Source organism: Gallus gallus, chromosome 14, assembly GCF_016699485.2.
Source record: "Gallus gallus isolate bGalGal1 chromosome 14, bGalGal1.mat.broiler.GRCg7b, whole genome shotgun sequence".
NCBI classification, from domain to species: domain Eukaryota; kingdom Metazoa; phylum Chordata; class Aves; order Galliformes; family Phasianidae; genus Gallus; species Gallus gallus.
Genome location: NC_052545.1, coordinates 11,605,994 through 11,618,923, shown reverse-complemented (window position 1 = coordinate 11,618,923; position 12,930 = coordinate 11,605,994). Strand labels below are relative to the sequence as shown.

Sequence of the window (12,930 nt, the reverse complement as noted above, 5' to 3'; positions counted from 1 at the left end):
TTTTCTTTGCAACTTTCTCACAAGGAGCTGCTATCAGCGTGGTGTGAGAGCAGTCCCTGTGTGCGGGGCTGTGCGGTGCTCTTCTCATTAGCTGAGCAGAGGATTCGACTAAGATTTGGTTTCCTACGGGCAGTAGGAAGGGGAGGAAGCAAGCAGAGATGCTTGAGTAACGCTAAGGGCACGGTTTTAACCAGCGGATTCCCAAGTGCTGCGTCTTGTCATTTATTCAGTTACCATCGGCTTCTCCCGTGCAGCACTGACAGCCCATGCCCCAATCTCCCACCGAATCACTCAGCTTTCTGGGACAAACCCCGTGGCCGTGCGACCGCGGACCAAAAGTTGGGACCGCGCGGCGCTCCGGCTGCCGGCACTGCGGGGCGGCGCCGGGTGGGGGGCGATGCCGGGCGAGGGGCGACGCTCGGCGGGGCGCTGCGGATCGCGCTTCGGAGCCCCGCGGGGCAGCCGGGCGCCGCCGCGCGGCCGCCAATCCCGGGCTCGGGCGTGCCGCGGAGCCCCGCTCCCCCGCCCGGCGCTGCCCGGGCTCCGCGCCGCCGCCGCCGCCGTGCCGCCCGCCTCCGTCGCCGCTCCCGTGCGACCCCGAGTGCCGCCGCCGCCGCATCCCTCGGCGCACCGACCCACGCCGCTCTGCCCCCGCCTCAGCCCACCCCGCCGGGCTTGAAGGTCACCTCTGCCCGCTCCCGGAGCCACTTTGGGCGCGCTACAGAGCAGCATCATCTCAGCCCGCTCCGCGAAGGTCCCGGTCCGAGCGGTGCGGGGCTCCTACTGGCCGCGGCGGAGCGGAGCGAGAAGGGAAGAAAGGCGGCCGCTCGCCCCCTCCACCGCCCGCCGCGGCGGGGACGGCCCCGGGGTCCCGGAGCTCGGGGGCGGGCGGCGGCGGCGGCGGGGGCGCGGCGTGCGGCCGTGAGGGCGGGGAAGGGCTGCGGCGGTGGCGGCGGGGAGCCGCGTCCCGCTGCGACTTGCCCGGCGTGCCCGCTGCCTTCGGACGGGAGAGGCGCCGCGTCCTTCGGCCGCCGCCCGCCTCTTTATGGTGAGTTTAGCCGGGGCCGGGAGGGGAGCGGCGGCGGCGGGGCGTCCCGGTGCGGCGGGTGGAGGGATGGAGGCGGCGCTCCCGCCGCGGCCGGAAAGTTCCCGGGGCCGCCCGGGGGCTGCGGAGCCGGGGGCGGCGGGGCGGGCGGTGGGGAGCCCCTCAGGGCGCTGCGCTGCGCTGCGGGCGCGGGGCTCCGGCTCGGCTCCGCGAAGCGCAGCGGGAGGGGTGACGGGCAGAGCGGCACGGCGGAGACTCGGGAAATCGTAAGGAAGGACGAGGAAAATGGCCAAGCGGGGGTCAGCCGAGTTACTGGCTGAGAGAGTGGAGACGCTTAGCAGCCGGAGAACTACTTGCCTGTAAGTCGTCGCTATTTACTTCCATGGTAGGCTGTTCGTCGTTTCATTTTCTCCTGCACGTTTCTATCAGTGAACAGGGATGCGCGTTCCCCGGGTGCGCGCTCTCCTCAGGTGAGGCAGCGCTGAGCGCGGTTTGCGTGTCCGGGTGGTTCCACCTGGAGCTGCCGACCCCCGGCAGAGGTCCGGTTTGGCGGTGTGACAGCGGCACATCTGCTGCGTATCCAAAATCTGTAATATGGCTGTTGGAGATCGTGCTGCCAACGTGACATGGTTCACACAGATGGTGAAACAAATGCGGGCTAATGTTTGAAGTGATTCACAGCGCCGAGGTGTGAAAGATCTTGTCCTCATCTGCAACTTCTATTGCTCTGCTCCCTGGCTTGCATAGGGTGTTCAGTTCTTATGCACTTCTGTAAGTAAAATCCAGTTTGTTCAATGTGTATTGAATTTTAAGATCTAATAGACTCAGCGGATGGTGTTCCGAGATGTAAAGTCCATTCTTTCACTTCTCGCCCTACACGTGATAACGAAGAGAGCAGAGACGCTGTGTGTTACGTTCGTCATCTAATGTGGAAGCTGTGGCATATATGGAACATAGCAGTTCTGTGTTCTGTGGTGGAGATCGATGATTGGGGATGTATTGCAATCTAAAATGAAATTTGTATTTGCCTCACAGTTAAACAACTCTTTTTTTATAGACCAAATAGTCCCAGCAGCCACTTGGCAAAATGTATATTGGGAATGGTGGCGAGGTGTGGGGAAGGGGATTTCCAATGCATATCTCAACAGATCGCTTGGCTTTTAGGACAGCATTTGGCACCACGTGCTCCAGTTACCAGGGCTGTAGCAGTGGCTTAGTATAGCTCAGACTGGCAGCTTTGCCTTGATGTTCTTTCACTTGAACAGCTTTGAGTTCCTAAGGTTTGGGGAATCCCTGTGGCATTTCCGACTATAGGTCCCAAGTTACCAAGATTACTGTGTCAGGGTGACTTTGGAGGCTTGGCTGCTCAGGTTGTATTTACAGTTCATTCCTTGGTTGGTAGGTTAGACAAAGGATTTGGTGTTTCCTGAGATGGAGTTTCTGTTTATAGTTGTCCAGGCTGTATTTCCCTTCTTCTGTTGGTACTTAGCTGTCGGTGCTTAGCTGACAAATGTAATGAATGAAATTTGCAGGATGCTGATGATTTTTATAGTTCTTGTAATTGCGGTACTTGTGTCCTTGAGGTGACGAGAATGCTCTTCTGGCTTCATAAAAAGACATCCTTAAGTGACAGAATACTGGCAGGAGCCAAGTGATGAGGAAGAGTGCGGAATTGCTAATTCCTGGATGCATAATGTGATGCTTTCCCTGTGTGAAGTGTGAGCACAAATGGAGGGTTACGGGTCTGATCCCCAGCACAGAGCATTGCTGCGGTGACACCTACACACTGCCTGCACACTGCCTGGCATGCACTGCTTCCTGCTGCCAAGGAGAATGTGATGGCCTTAGGCCATGGCTGCCAGGAGGTGGGTTTTGAAGTTTCTTCTTGCTTCCCAGGCTGCAGCCCTCCACAAAGCCCCTTTGAAGTTAAACATGGAATAGCAAAACTGAAGGGGACTCAGCGCTCGCACAGCCAGCCCTGCACCCCGGGCAGGATCACTTTGTACCCGTGTCATCTCTGATGGATGTTTACCTAGCTTTTCTAATTCCCTTCTCTCTGCTTTTGCTTCCCCTGCTTTTGCTATTTGCTTGTTTATTTCATCTCATGATTTTTTTTTTTTCTCTGTATATGCTCTTCCTATTTTTTTCTCATTCCCTCACAGCAGTCTCTCCCCTGCTATGCCCAGTTAATTCCTCTGTCAGCTCTTCTTGCTGCTCTCTGCAGGACCTCATGCTTCTCTGGCAGTCCCACACACTCCCTGCCTTTGCGATGTGCCCCACACCTGGCACTGCTGCCTCTGTACCAGCACAGCAGCAGTCCTGGGATGAGCTGCGATGGCACTCAGGAAGGCTGGGGAATTTCTTCTTCAAAAATGTTTTGTTTTCATCTCCCCACTCTTTTGCCTTCCCCGGTGCAGTAAATGTATTTGGTGTGGACATTTATATTACCAATAATTTCTTTGTAAACGTTGATTGCTGTTGCTATTATTTTAGGAATAGTGTAGTAGTAGACATGATAGAACTGTATTTATCTGTTCTTGGTTTTAGTGTCATTGGGTTTTGGTGAGATCACAAAATTGGCTCTAATGAGAAATAAACAGAGTGGATGTGCACTTTAAGACCTTTGGAGAGACTTTTTTTAAATAAAAAGGCACTTAATTCATTATTGTAGGTACATTTGAGAGGCACTGCAGCAATGAAGTGTTTACATTTGTATATAACAATGTTTACCGACTCTGTTAATAAAAAGGGGAAGAGGCAGTGGTCTTGCAGTTGCTGCCATCAGTGGCCGACCTGAGAGCAGATCCATGTGTGCACCGAGATGGGAACTCCTGGGGTCACTGTGCTGGGGTGTATGGTGGTAGAGGGGCTGTACTCCATTTGGCAGAGCATCCACAAGCTGTATCGCAAACGCTCGCTTTAATATGACATTGCAGTCAGAGCACGGACAATGTGGTGGTGATGTATGCTTGGAACGTGTTTTCTGTATGTAGCCAATCTCTGCTTTGATGTTCAGATTAAGTACAGCTGGTTAACGCTTTCCCAACTCAAAAGGTAAGTTGGCATTCCTTTTCTTGCCTGTGAATGACTTGAACCACATCACATGATATGGCCCCAAAGGCTCACTGCAGTTTTGCGGGACTTAATGTTGTCGTAGAGGTAAAAATACTACTTGTGGCCAGAGCAGTACAATTAATAAGCAAGAATTACTATAAGCATCTTCAGGAATGATATACCTAGATAATTTTTAGAGGGATTTAATGGAAATTCTGTCCTCAGTCTCACTTTGTGCTGACAAATATATGTCATTTAAGAACAAAAGAGCTGTTCGGCATTCTTCTGCTGTAGGGAAAGTTGAGCTGTTTGGAAATACCGGATGGAAGGGACCAACGGCTAAGTTAAATAATTCACCATTACTAATAGCTGTAGCTCTGAAATGGCAGTATCTGATTTTTAGATCTAATCGTTGCAATATATATTCTAAAGACAGAGCTCCAAGCACTGGCCATGAGAAGATGTATTATTTAGTTATGGAAGGCGTGGGTATGTTAAACATATGGTTTTTCAAAGCTGTAATAGACTGAATAAAATGGACCTACTTTAACTGAGACTGATATACAATACCACAGCTTGTGAGAATATAGCAGTATTTTCCTGTTAACTATTTTGTGCATCTGGCAGAACTCTGATCTACTTTTTTTTTCTGGGATGTGTACTTGTTCTAGTCCTTGTAGAAATCTGGAGCTGCTGTCGCCTCCTGTGTTTGTAAATATAGATGGGAGTAAAACTGAAGAGTATGGAGAGCAGTGAATAGACAGGTCTTATAATAGCAAACACAGTATTAGGTAGCCTGACTATCCATGGGTTTGAGTGCAAAATCAATGATGTCAGTGGCAGATCTGTTGACTTGATTGCGCAGAATTGGTACAGGTAAGAACTGCAATGATCCTTGAGAAGAGAAGGCTCCTATCTCTGAGGATCTTTTTGTAAGTAATTAATGGGAACTCTTATTTTTTGTTGTTGCTACTTCTTGTTTTTAATGGTCTAACTAAATACTAGATATTTTTAGTGCCCCTAGTTATTTTGCTGTACAATTTCTCCTTGAAAGTATAACGCCGTCTCTGAAACTTCACGTTCTGTATTCTTGAATATATTATTAGTAGATAGATGCTGCTTTTGTCACCTGTTCTGAATGTATGCATGTGATGAAGCAGGAGATTGCTTATGATGTTACTTGGCTAAATTTTAATATAGCAAAGACTACAACTTACTGTAAATGAGATCATTGTACTTGTGTCCTTTTAGTTGATGTGCTGGAAAATGAATGTAAACTGAAAGGAAATCTCACTTGACGTGGGAAACCACTTTGGGGATGCTGGGATTTCACAGTGGTAAATAGCAGCAGCACTGAAGCACATGTAACATTCTAAAGAGCACAACAAAGCAGTAGTGTTTGATGCACAGTATGGATTACAATTAGATATCAAGCAGCATCAAATGCCACAAACGTGCTTGTCAAACCTTAAAAGTTTGGTTTTTACCACGTAGGTTTAATTTCTTCAGAAATTCCTGACTTGGAAGGGACCCATGAGGATCACCGAGCCCAACCCTTGGCTCCACACCAGGCAACCTAAGAATTATGCTATTTATCCAGCTTCATGCACTCCAACAGCTCGGGGCCATGACCTGGGTTCCATGTCTGACCACCCTCTGGGGAAGAACCTTTCCTGATACCCAGTCTGAAATTCCTCTCTTCTCCTCCAGATTTTGTACTTCGCAGAGAACTTGTCCAGAAGCAAGAATATTTATAAGTGGAGTTTTTTACATATATATTTCTTGATTGTTTCTGAATTTTATTGTGATTTTGGATGCAGTTCTAAAATCCTGTGTATCCAAATAGCAAGAGAAGGTATTGCAGCTAATAATTCTTGGAAAGGAACTAGGTAAATAAGGTGAACAAGGGGAAGTTAGGTGGACAGGTGCCCTAGTGCCCTTCTCTGCAATGCACTGCCTGAGAGTGGGAAGCTCTGCACCTCAGACTGGGAGGTCTGTCTGTGTGAGACTGACTGCAGTCACTCAAGACTTTATGAAAACTGCTGAACAAACTCACGTCTATTAAAGTAATTGCTATTCTACTTCAGATGGAAGGGCCTGAGGGAGTGTTGTTACGGCAGGTAGAGCTGGAGGTCTTGGATTGTGTAGAAGGGCAAACATGCAAAACAAAATCACTTGTACGGCTCGTGTCATAAGATGGCTGTAGGACCAGGCACAGCTGTGCGTGGCCAGCTTTACAAGTGCTCTGCAAGATGCAAACTTTCTTGGTTGGCAAAACACCCGAAAACAGCCCTTCCCCAAGAAAATATAGGGTACAAAAAGCAGTTGTTACAATTAAAAAAAAAGAAATCAAGAATATATTTTAAGCAAGTGCTATTTTTAAAGGTTCTCATCATTGAACAAGTAGTAGCGAGAGCTGGAGTTAGTGAATGCCCTCTTCCTGCTGTGTTTTGTGGTTCATTGATCTCGAGTCTATCAGGATGCTGGTTGTGACTGAAAACTTTTCCTTTGCTTTTTGGGATTTATTAATAACTTTTCTGCTGGAGTTTTTTTAGCATCAGATAAAAGTGTGAATACATTTTGATGTACTCTTCACAGAATCTTGCTCTTCTACTCATCAGCAAGTTCCACAGCATTTCTATGAATTTTATTCTCTCTGCGTTTGGGCACCTTATTAGACATGAGTGAATACTGTATGATCAGAATAATAAGAAGCCAGTCTGAAAATACCTATTGTTTTCATGAGAAATTCAAGAAACAAACTTGTGGTATAAACTTTCATCTCCAAACGGGCACTATTTTGGAGGTATGTGTATGTGAAAATTTGAGGTTTAATTGAGGCGGTATTCTTGCTTTTGAATTCCAAGTATTCTTATAGATAGAGCAGTTATAGGGAAAGATGCAGGTGTAAGAAAATCCAGTCTTACTGGGCAGTTGTTCTTAAAGTAAAAGGATAAAAGATTTGTTTCATCGAGATCAAAGCCATTACCAAAGGAGACAAAACAGCAGAGAATTTATGTGTTTTGCCCTGGTGAGAAAGCCTGATGTAGTTGCAGTTGGCTGCTTTGAACCTCTGTTGCTCCCTAGTCTGTCTTTGGGGTGTTTTCTGGCTTTTTTACAAAATTTTACAAAAACTGTCAATATCATTAAATCATATAGAATGGCCTGGGTTGAAAAGGACCACAGTGTTCATCTAGTTTCAACCCCCTGCTATGTGCAGGGTCGCCAACCACCAGACCAGGCTGCCCAGAGCCACATCCAGCCTGGCCTTGAATGCCTCCAGGGATGGGGCATCCACAACCTCCTTGGGCAACCCCCCCCCCCCCCCCCAACATATGTTGTGAGGGATCAACATTTTAAAGTTTGGGAAGACAGAAATAGTCAAAATGGAATGGCAGTGTGCCACTGAAAAGGCTTGGTGTTCTGTGAGAGAGTCAACACTGATATCTTTGCCTGCCCTGGCAAAAAACAAACAAACAAACAAAAACTCCTCTTTCCTCCCAAGTTTTTGATACAGCAGAGCCCAAAAGTCATAGATTTCTTTTTGGCTGCTAATTGAAAATATGGCATAATAATCGCTGTGGGTAGCAAAATAAACACTTCATATAAAACTTGTTGCAATTTTTCTTAGTAAAATAAGGATTATGCAATTGTAATGCAGTTATTTCATTGAGGAAATGAATATCCTGTCAACAATCTCTGTAGGGAAATATGGAATACAATATAAAACACCCATTTCAGAATAATCTTCCATCTTCAGATGTATGCAGTTGTGTGAGCGCTTTGCCTTGGGATGCAGCATCCTCTGCGTTCCTTGGGCACATAACTTGCTTTTTTGTCGGGTGAAGCCTCAGTTTCAAGTCATGCTACTGGGTTGCTGTCTTTGATCAGTGGCACAGGAAATAATATGATGAAATCTGCTGTTACGATGAAACTCTACTGTGAGGCGCTGGGATAAAAAACATTCTCCCTGCACTGCAGACAGTCCACTCTGTGTGTGAGTCGTTACTTAAAATGTCCTTTCCTCCAGCTTCGAAGATGAACTACCTAAAATGTCATCAGCCACATGGTGATATCCATTTTAAGACTGCAACAATATAAATGCTAAGGAAGTCCCAGAGTGCAGTTTGAATTGAGCGACACAGAGTTACCCAGCAGGAAGATTAATGGACCTAGATAGCCTCCCGATCTTTCTATGGCGTTAGACCGTCTTTTCCCACTTCTTAATTTAGGGCACACTCCAAATGGCTTCTTCACTTCATCATGACCTCTTCTGTATTGCCATCGTGATAATGTGGTTGTCTGCAGCTGCCTCCACAGGAGACGACTGGGTTTCCCCTGGTTGTTGCAAGTAAAGAGCTCTCACCAAATACCTAAATTGTCCATATTGCCCGTTGTGCACACTTGCTTCATTCTGCGTGTCCTCAACATACATATGGATTCTTTCATTATTACTGTTTCCCAATTCCTGATACCTACCCATAAGCTTTTATGTTTTCATTTCATTGTGTAATTTTTACAGTGGTTCTTTCATTTTGATTCAGTCCCGAATCTCCTCTGCATCACTTACAGATTGTAACTGGTTATTCTGTGCAATGTGGGAAACACCAAGATGAAAGCCTTGTGGTCAGGTGGAGCAGGTCAGCACTTATGTGGTGGCCTAATGCAAAGAGCACTTGGTTCTGCAAGACCAAGAGATTCTTTTGCTTTTTATAAGCCTTATTCAAAAATCGTATGTTCTTTGGCATTGAAGGCCCATTTTACTCCTCCCACTGCAAAATGCCTCTAAATCAGTCAGCTTTGGGGCCAACGCGATCTTTCCTCCTCTCTTTGGGAACTGCCATATCCAATAAACAGCTGATTAATTACTGCTGGCTGGGACACAGTGGTTCAGATGCACACAGTCATACAAGTCGTTTGGCCTCTATCACTTTGGGGATAGTTTTATTTTCAGCACTTGGTGCTTTAAGAATGTAATCCACTTTTGTGATAACACACATTCATTTTTCTTGCAGTTCTCTTAGCATGACTTTTCCTGTTTGCGTTGTCCCAGTCCTATTCTTGCCCTTGAAGTAACCCAGCCTTCTATTTCATTGTAGCCAGGGAGCCCTCCTGAAGCTCTGTAAGTTTGTTGGGAAGTGGAAATCTCATTTGGTACTAACTCGAGTCAATACAGTGTATCCAAGCATGTGGCATCAGGAACTCTGTAGTACTGCGGTGTGGGCTTCTGCAGAGCTGGGATTTTTCTGAGCAGTCTCTCATGTAAAGCAGTAATTTATGTGTTTGTGCTTAAAAATCGTTCTTCTTTTAGAATTTTTTAAAGCGGTCAAATTTAGGAAAATAAAATTTCCTTATGAACTCTATAAACAGCATGTAACTTAGCAATGGTACATGCAATAGGCATGCCTTGTTACAACTCGCCATGCTCAGCTCCCTATCATTCCTGTTCTGGGCACCCATCTTACTGTTCCCATTTAAGAATCAGATCCTTTTGCTTTTCCACTTCTTAGCATCACATTCTTACACTGAGTGCTCTGTCAGTTTTGCTCGCTACAATCAAGAGAAATGAAAGGCTTTACCGGTCAGTTTAAGGGTTTTCTTTGTTCTTCTGAAAAGTGCAGTAGTGTTGCACTAGCCATATATTTATGCTCTCTCTTTGAATCTAGTTGAATTATTTCCACTTAAAGAAGAAAAAAAGAGAAGGATTTCTGTAGACGTATCATGCGAGCCTTTTCAATGCGTGTATTTCCTAAATGTGGCACTTTGCCAGTTCTGATTTTCCTATTTGTTCTTATCTGCTGGTTCTGGAACTAGCAAGGTAAAAGTAGCAATTAGGAGTCTTATTTCTGCTAGTCTTTCTGCTGTCTGGTTATGCTAAAACTGCTATTTAGCCAAGGGGTAGGAAGGGAAGGTTTGCGTGAGGCACTGTAATAGCTCTGAGGTGTGAAAGAGCTATTGTTCTGAGAACACAAGCATTAAGAACGCTTTGGACTTATTTAGCTTTCTTTTTCGTGGTTTGTTTTTCTCAGTTTGCCTGTGAAAGAAATTGCAGGGGAAGGGCTGTACCCACAAACCGCTGTTGTGTGCAGTACCTGATGGACTTACTTCGAGAAGCATTTTTATTTTGTATTTTTTAGGCTTTAGCAGTACTTTTATAGCAGAAAGCAAAAGATGAAGGATAACAGAACCTGCAGTTTGACATGCAAGGCTAAATCTTTCTGCAAAGGACATCAGTGCAGTGCCCATGAGCATGACTCGCACGTGGTGGTAACACATCAACATGAGCACAAAGCACCAACAGGTTGTCTGTATGCTGTATCAAAGCTTTTGTGTCTCCTCCACAGAATGTCCGGTGTCCCTTCCAACAGCACTTCATCCCAACCAGAACTGTTAACTGGACTGGAGTAGTGAATTTATTTTACAGTGGTCACCACAGAGATTAAATGCTGGTTATGTTGTCAGGGTCTGCCCGACACCGGATGCCTGATTGGCCTGGTCAATTTTTGTTGTTCAGGACTTGATTAAAGTACAAATGAGATGGCAATTTTGATTGGTGTAGTCCTCAGAATAGTTTTGTGAGTTTTCATGGCACGTGGTAGTACTGACCACATGAAAATAATACGTCCAAGTAAAGTAGAACTTGAGAACAAGTGAGATGAGTGATACCTTCTTCATTTCTACTTATATCTGACTTCTGTTCATGGAAATCAAACTATTCAGCACTTAGATTCTGCACTTTGCTGTCGGAGGGTTATGTTTTGCCTATAAATGAATGAATGTTCTTTCAGTTGCATAAGTAATGCATCTTTATTGGAGCTGAGGTAAGTTTTCACCAGTAGGTTGGGTTTGTTATTCCTCTTTATGTGTTTCAATCCAGCACTGCACTTGTCCTAGGTTGTTAGGATTATGGTATTGCTGCCTTTTAAGGTGGACTTCCCCATGGCCCTAAGGAAGGCTTGCTGCATTGTGTAGAAGTGACACATCCCACTGCAGTTCCTCTTCATTTTGCCCTTTACAATGCTGTAGTTTGGTCTCAGTTTTAATCTTCTTTCAAAGTCTCCAAAGTGTCCATAGATAATGCTCGAGGCAGCTGAAGAACTCCAGACCTTTTCTTATTTAAACAAATGGAAATAATATTGATTGTAATAGGGAAGAGGAACACTGTTGGTGTCTTTTAATGTTGCATTGTTTGGAGTCCTCTTGTTACCTCCCTCCTTAGGTCTTCCAGTACACATCAGAGCAGTTTGTAGTGCAGCTGGAACCATCAGATATCAGTTTAGATGTCATTTTAAAGGGTAGGAGTTACCATGTTCCCCTTTGTTTCTTTCCTTTGTTTCTTCTATTTTTTTCCTTTTAATAATCTGTTCTGCTGATGTTTAATATATAAGAAGTTTAAATAATTTAATAAAACTGTCTCAAATGAGGAAATTGAAAGGGAATTCCAAATGAATGTTATAATGCAGTGCTATTAGAGCTTGACACTTTAGGCTGGGTGGTCCTTCTGCACAAGGTGCTGTCACAGCAAGAAGTGCCTCGTCTCAGGATGTGGAATCTGCACACCTGCAGAAGATGGGCAGCCTGGAGGGGAAGGAATGACTGATGTCCCGAGCTGACCTGTTGCTTGTTGCGATAGCTGGACGTGTGAATTGGACAGTGCCTGCTGCTGAGAGTGTGAGTAGTTTTGTTCTGAAGATTATGAATGATTTGCTCCCGTGCTGATGCTGTGTGGTGCATCAGTGGCCACATCTCTGGGTCCTTCTGTTTGTCAGTGGGGCTGTCCTGTTCCCTGGCAAGCTACAGAGTCGCTGAGTATTGGTTTTGCATTGCTGCGTATTTGCTTTGGTTCAGAGGTTGGTGCATACTGACTTCTTGCTGCAGGCAGAAAGTTGCAGGACCTATTGCTCCATGGCTACCACACACAGATGTGAGCAAGCTGGCACTGCTCCTGCTTCTCCTCGTCGAGATCATCACATGTTTGTTTTCTAATGGGCTGTAAGGTTAACCAACGTTTGCAAGGGTGAGATTTGTGTATATTTTCACGTTTAAAGACTGCTGCCACTTGTAGTATGTCTAGCCTAGGAAATGCAGATGTTGGTTTGGGCATGCAAAAAAATACGATTGCATACAGTGAAAATACACACAGATAATGGTTAAGAAATGTGAATTTGGTGTTTTCATTTATTCTTTCTCATCTCTGAAATTCATTAAGGACGTAGCTAATTAAATGATAAAAGGAAGTGACCTTGCAGCTGACAGTTGATTTGGAAACACAAAATATTAAGGACAGTATTTATGATTTCCACTGAGCACAGCTTAGCAATTGTTCATGTTCAGTGCTGTGTATCACTGTTTCTAATACTAAATCTATGCCTCAGTATGGATCTGCGACACATCTGAGTTGTTGACTCAATATGAACCATAATTCTGAATTTCTTTATTTTCCATTTAATTTATTAACCATAACTTTGCATTATAGCAGGCACGAGGGAGGAAACTTTAAGCTGTGATTCCAACAGCAAGCGTTAAAGGAGTAAACGGCACATATTTCAGATAATAAATTCAGAAGTATGTGATGATTTACAGAATATTCCATATTCGCAGTGATGCCAAGTTATAGCTGCTCTAGGAAGTGCATTAACTGGAAGTTCTGACTTTCACATGAAGTTCTGAAACCTGCTCAGTCCTGGGGACCGCATCCTGGTTGTGAGAATACCCATAGGGATGGTGGTGAGCAACACAGATAATGGGTCTTATCCGGTATGTTTAGACGCCGCTCTCAGGATGTGATTTGGTAAATGTGTCCAGCACAAGAAAGATGGGGAGCTGTTGGA

At 45.4% G+C, this 12,930-nt stretch overlaps 1 protein-coding gene across 7 annotated transcripts in view; it reads left to right on the top strand.

Moving 5' to 3' along the window:
• The first annotated feature begins 942 nt into the window (after nt 1-942).
• Nucleotides 943-12,930, top strand: part of RBFOX1 (RNA binding fox-1 homolog 1) — a 748,795-nt gene continuing 736,807 nt past the window's right edge. For 4 of the 7 annotated variants that reach the window (XM_046900800.1, XM_040647583.2, XM_040647581.2 and 1 more), the window contains exon 1: nt 1,198-1,404. Coding sequence is in view for 3 of the 7 variants with exons in the window: in XM_015294588.4 (XP_015150074.1) it covers nt 1,046-1,048 (3 nt within the window). In the remaining 4 variants the exon portion in view is untranslated. Of the gene's footprint in view, nt 1,049-1,197; nt 1,405-12,930 lie in introns of those variants that run through there. The other 3 variants (XM_015294588.4, XM_414942.8, XM_046900794.1) reach the window with 1 other exon arrangement.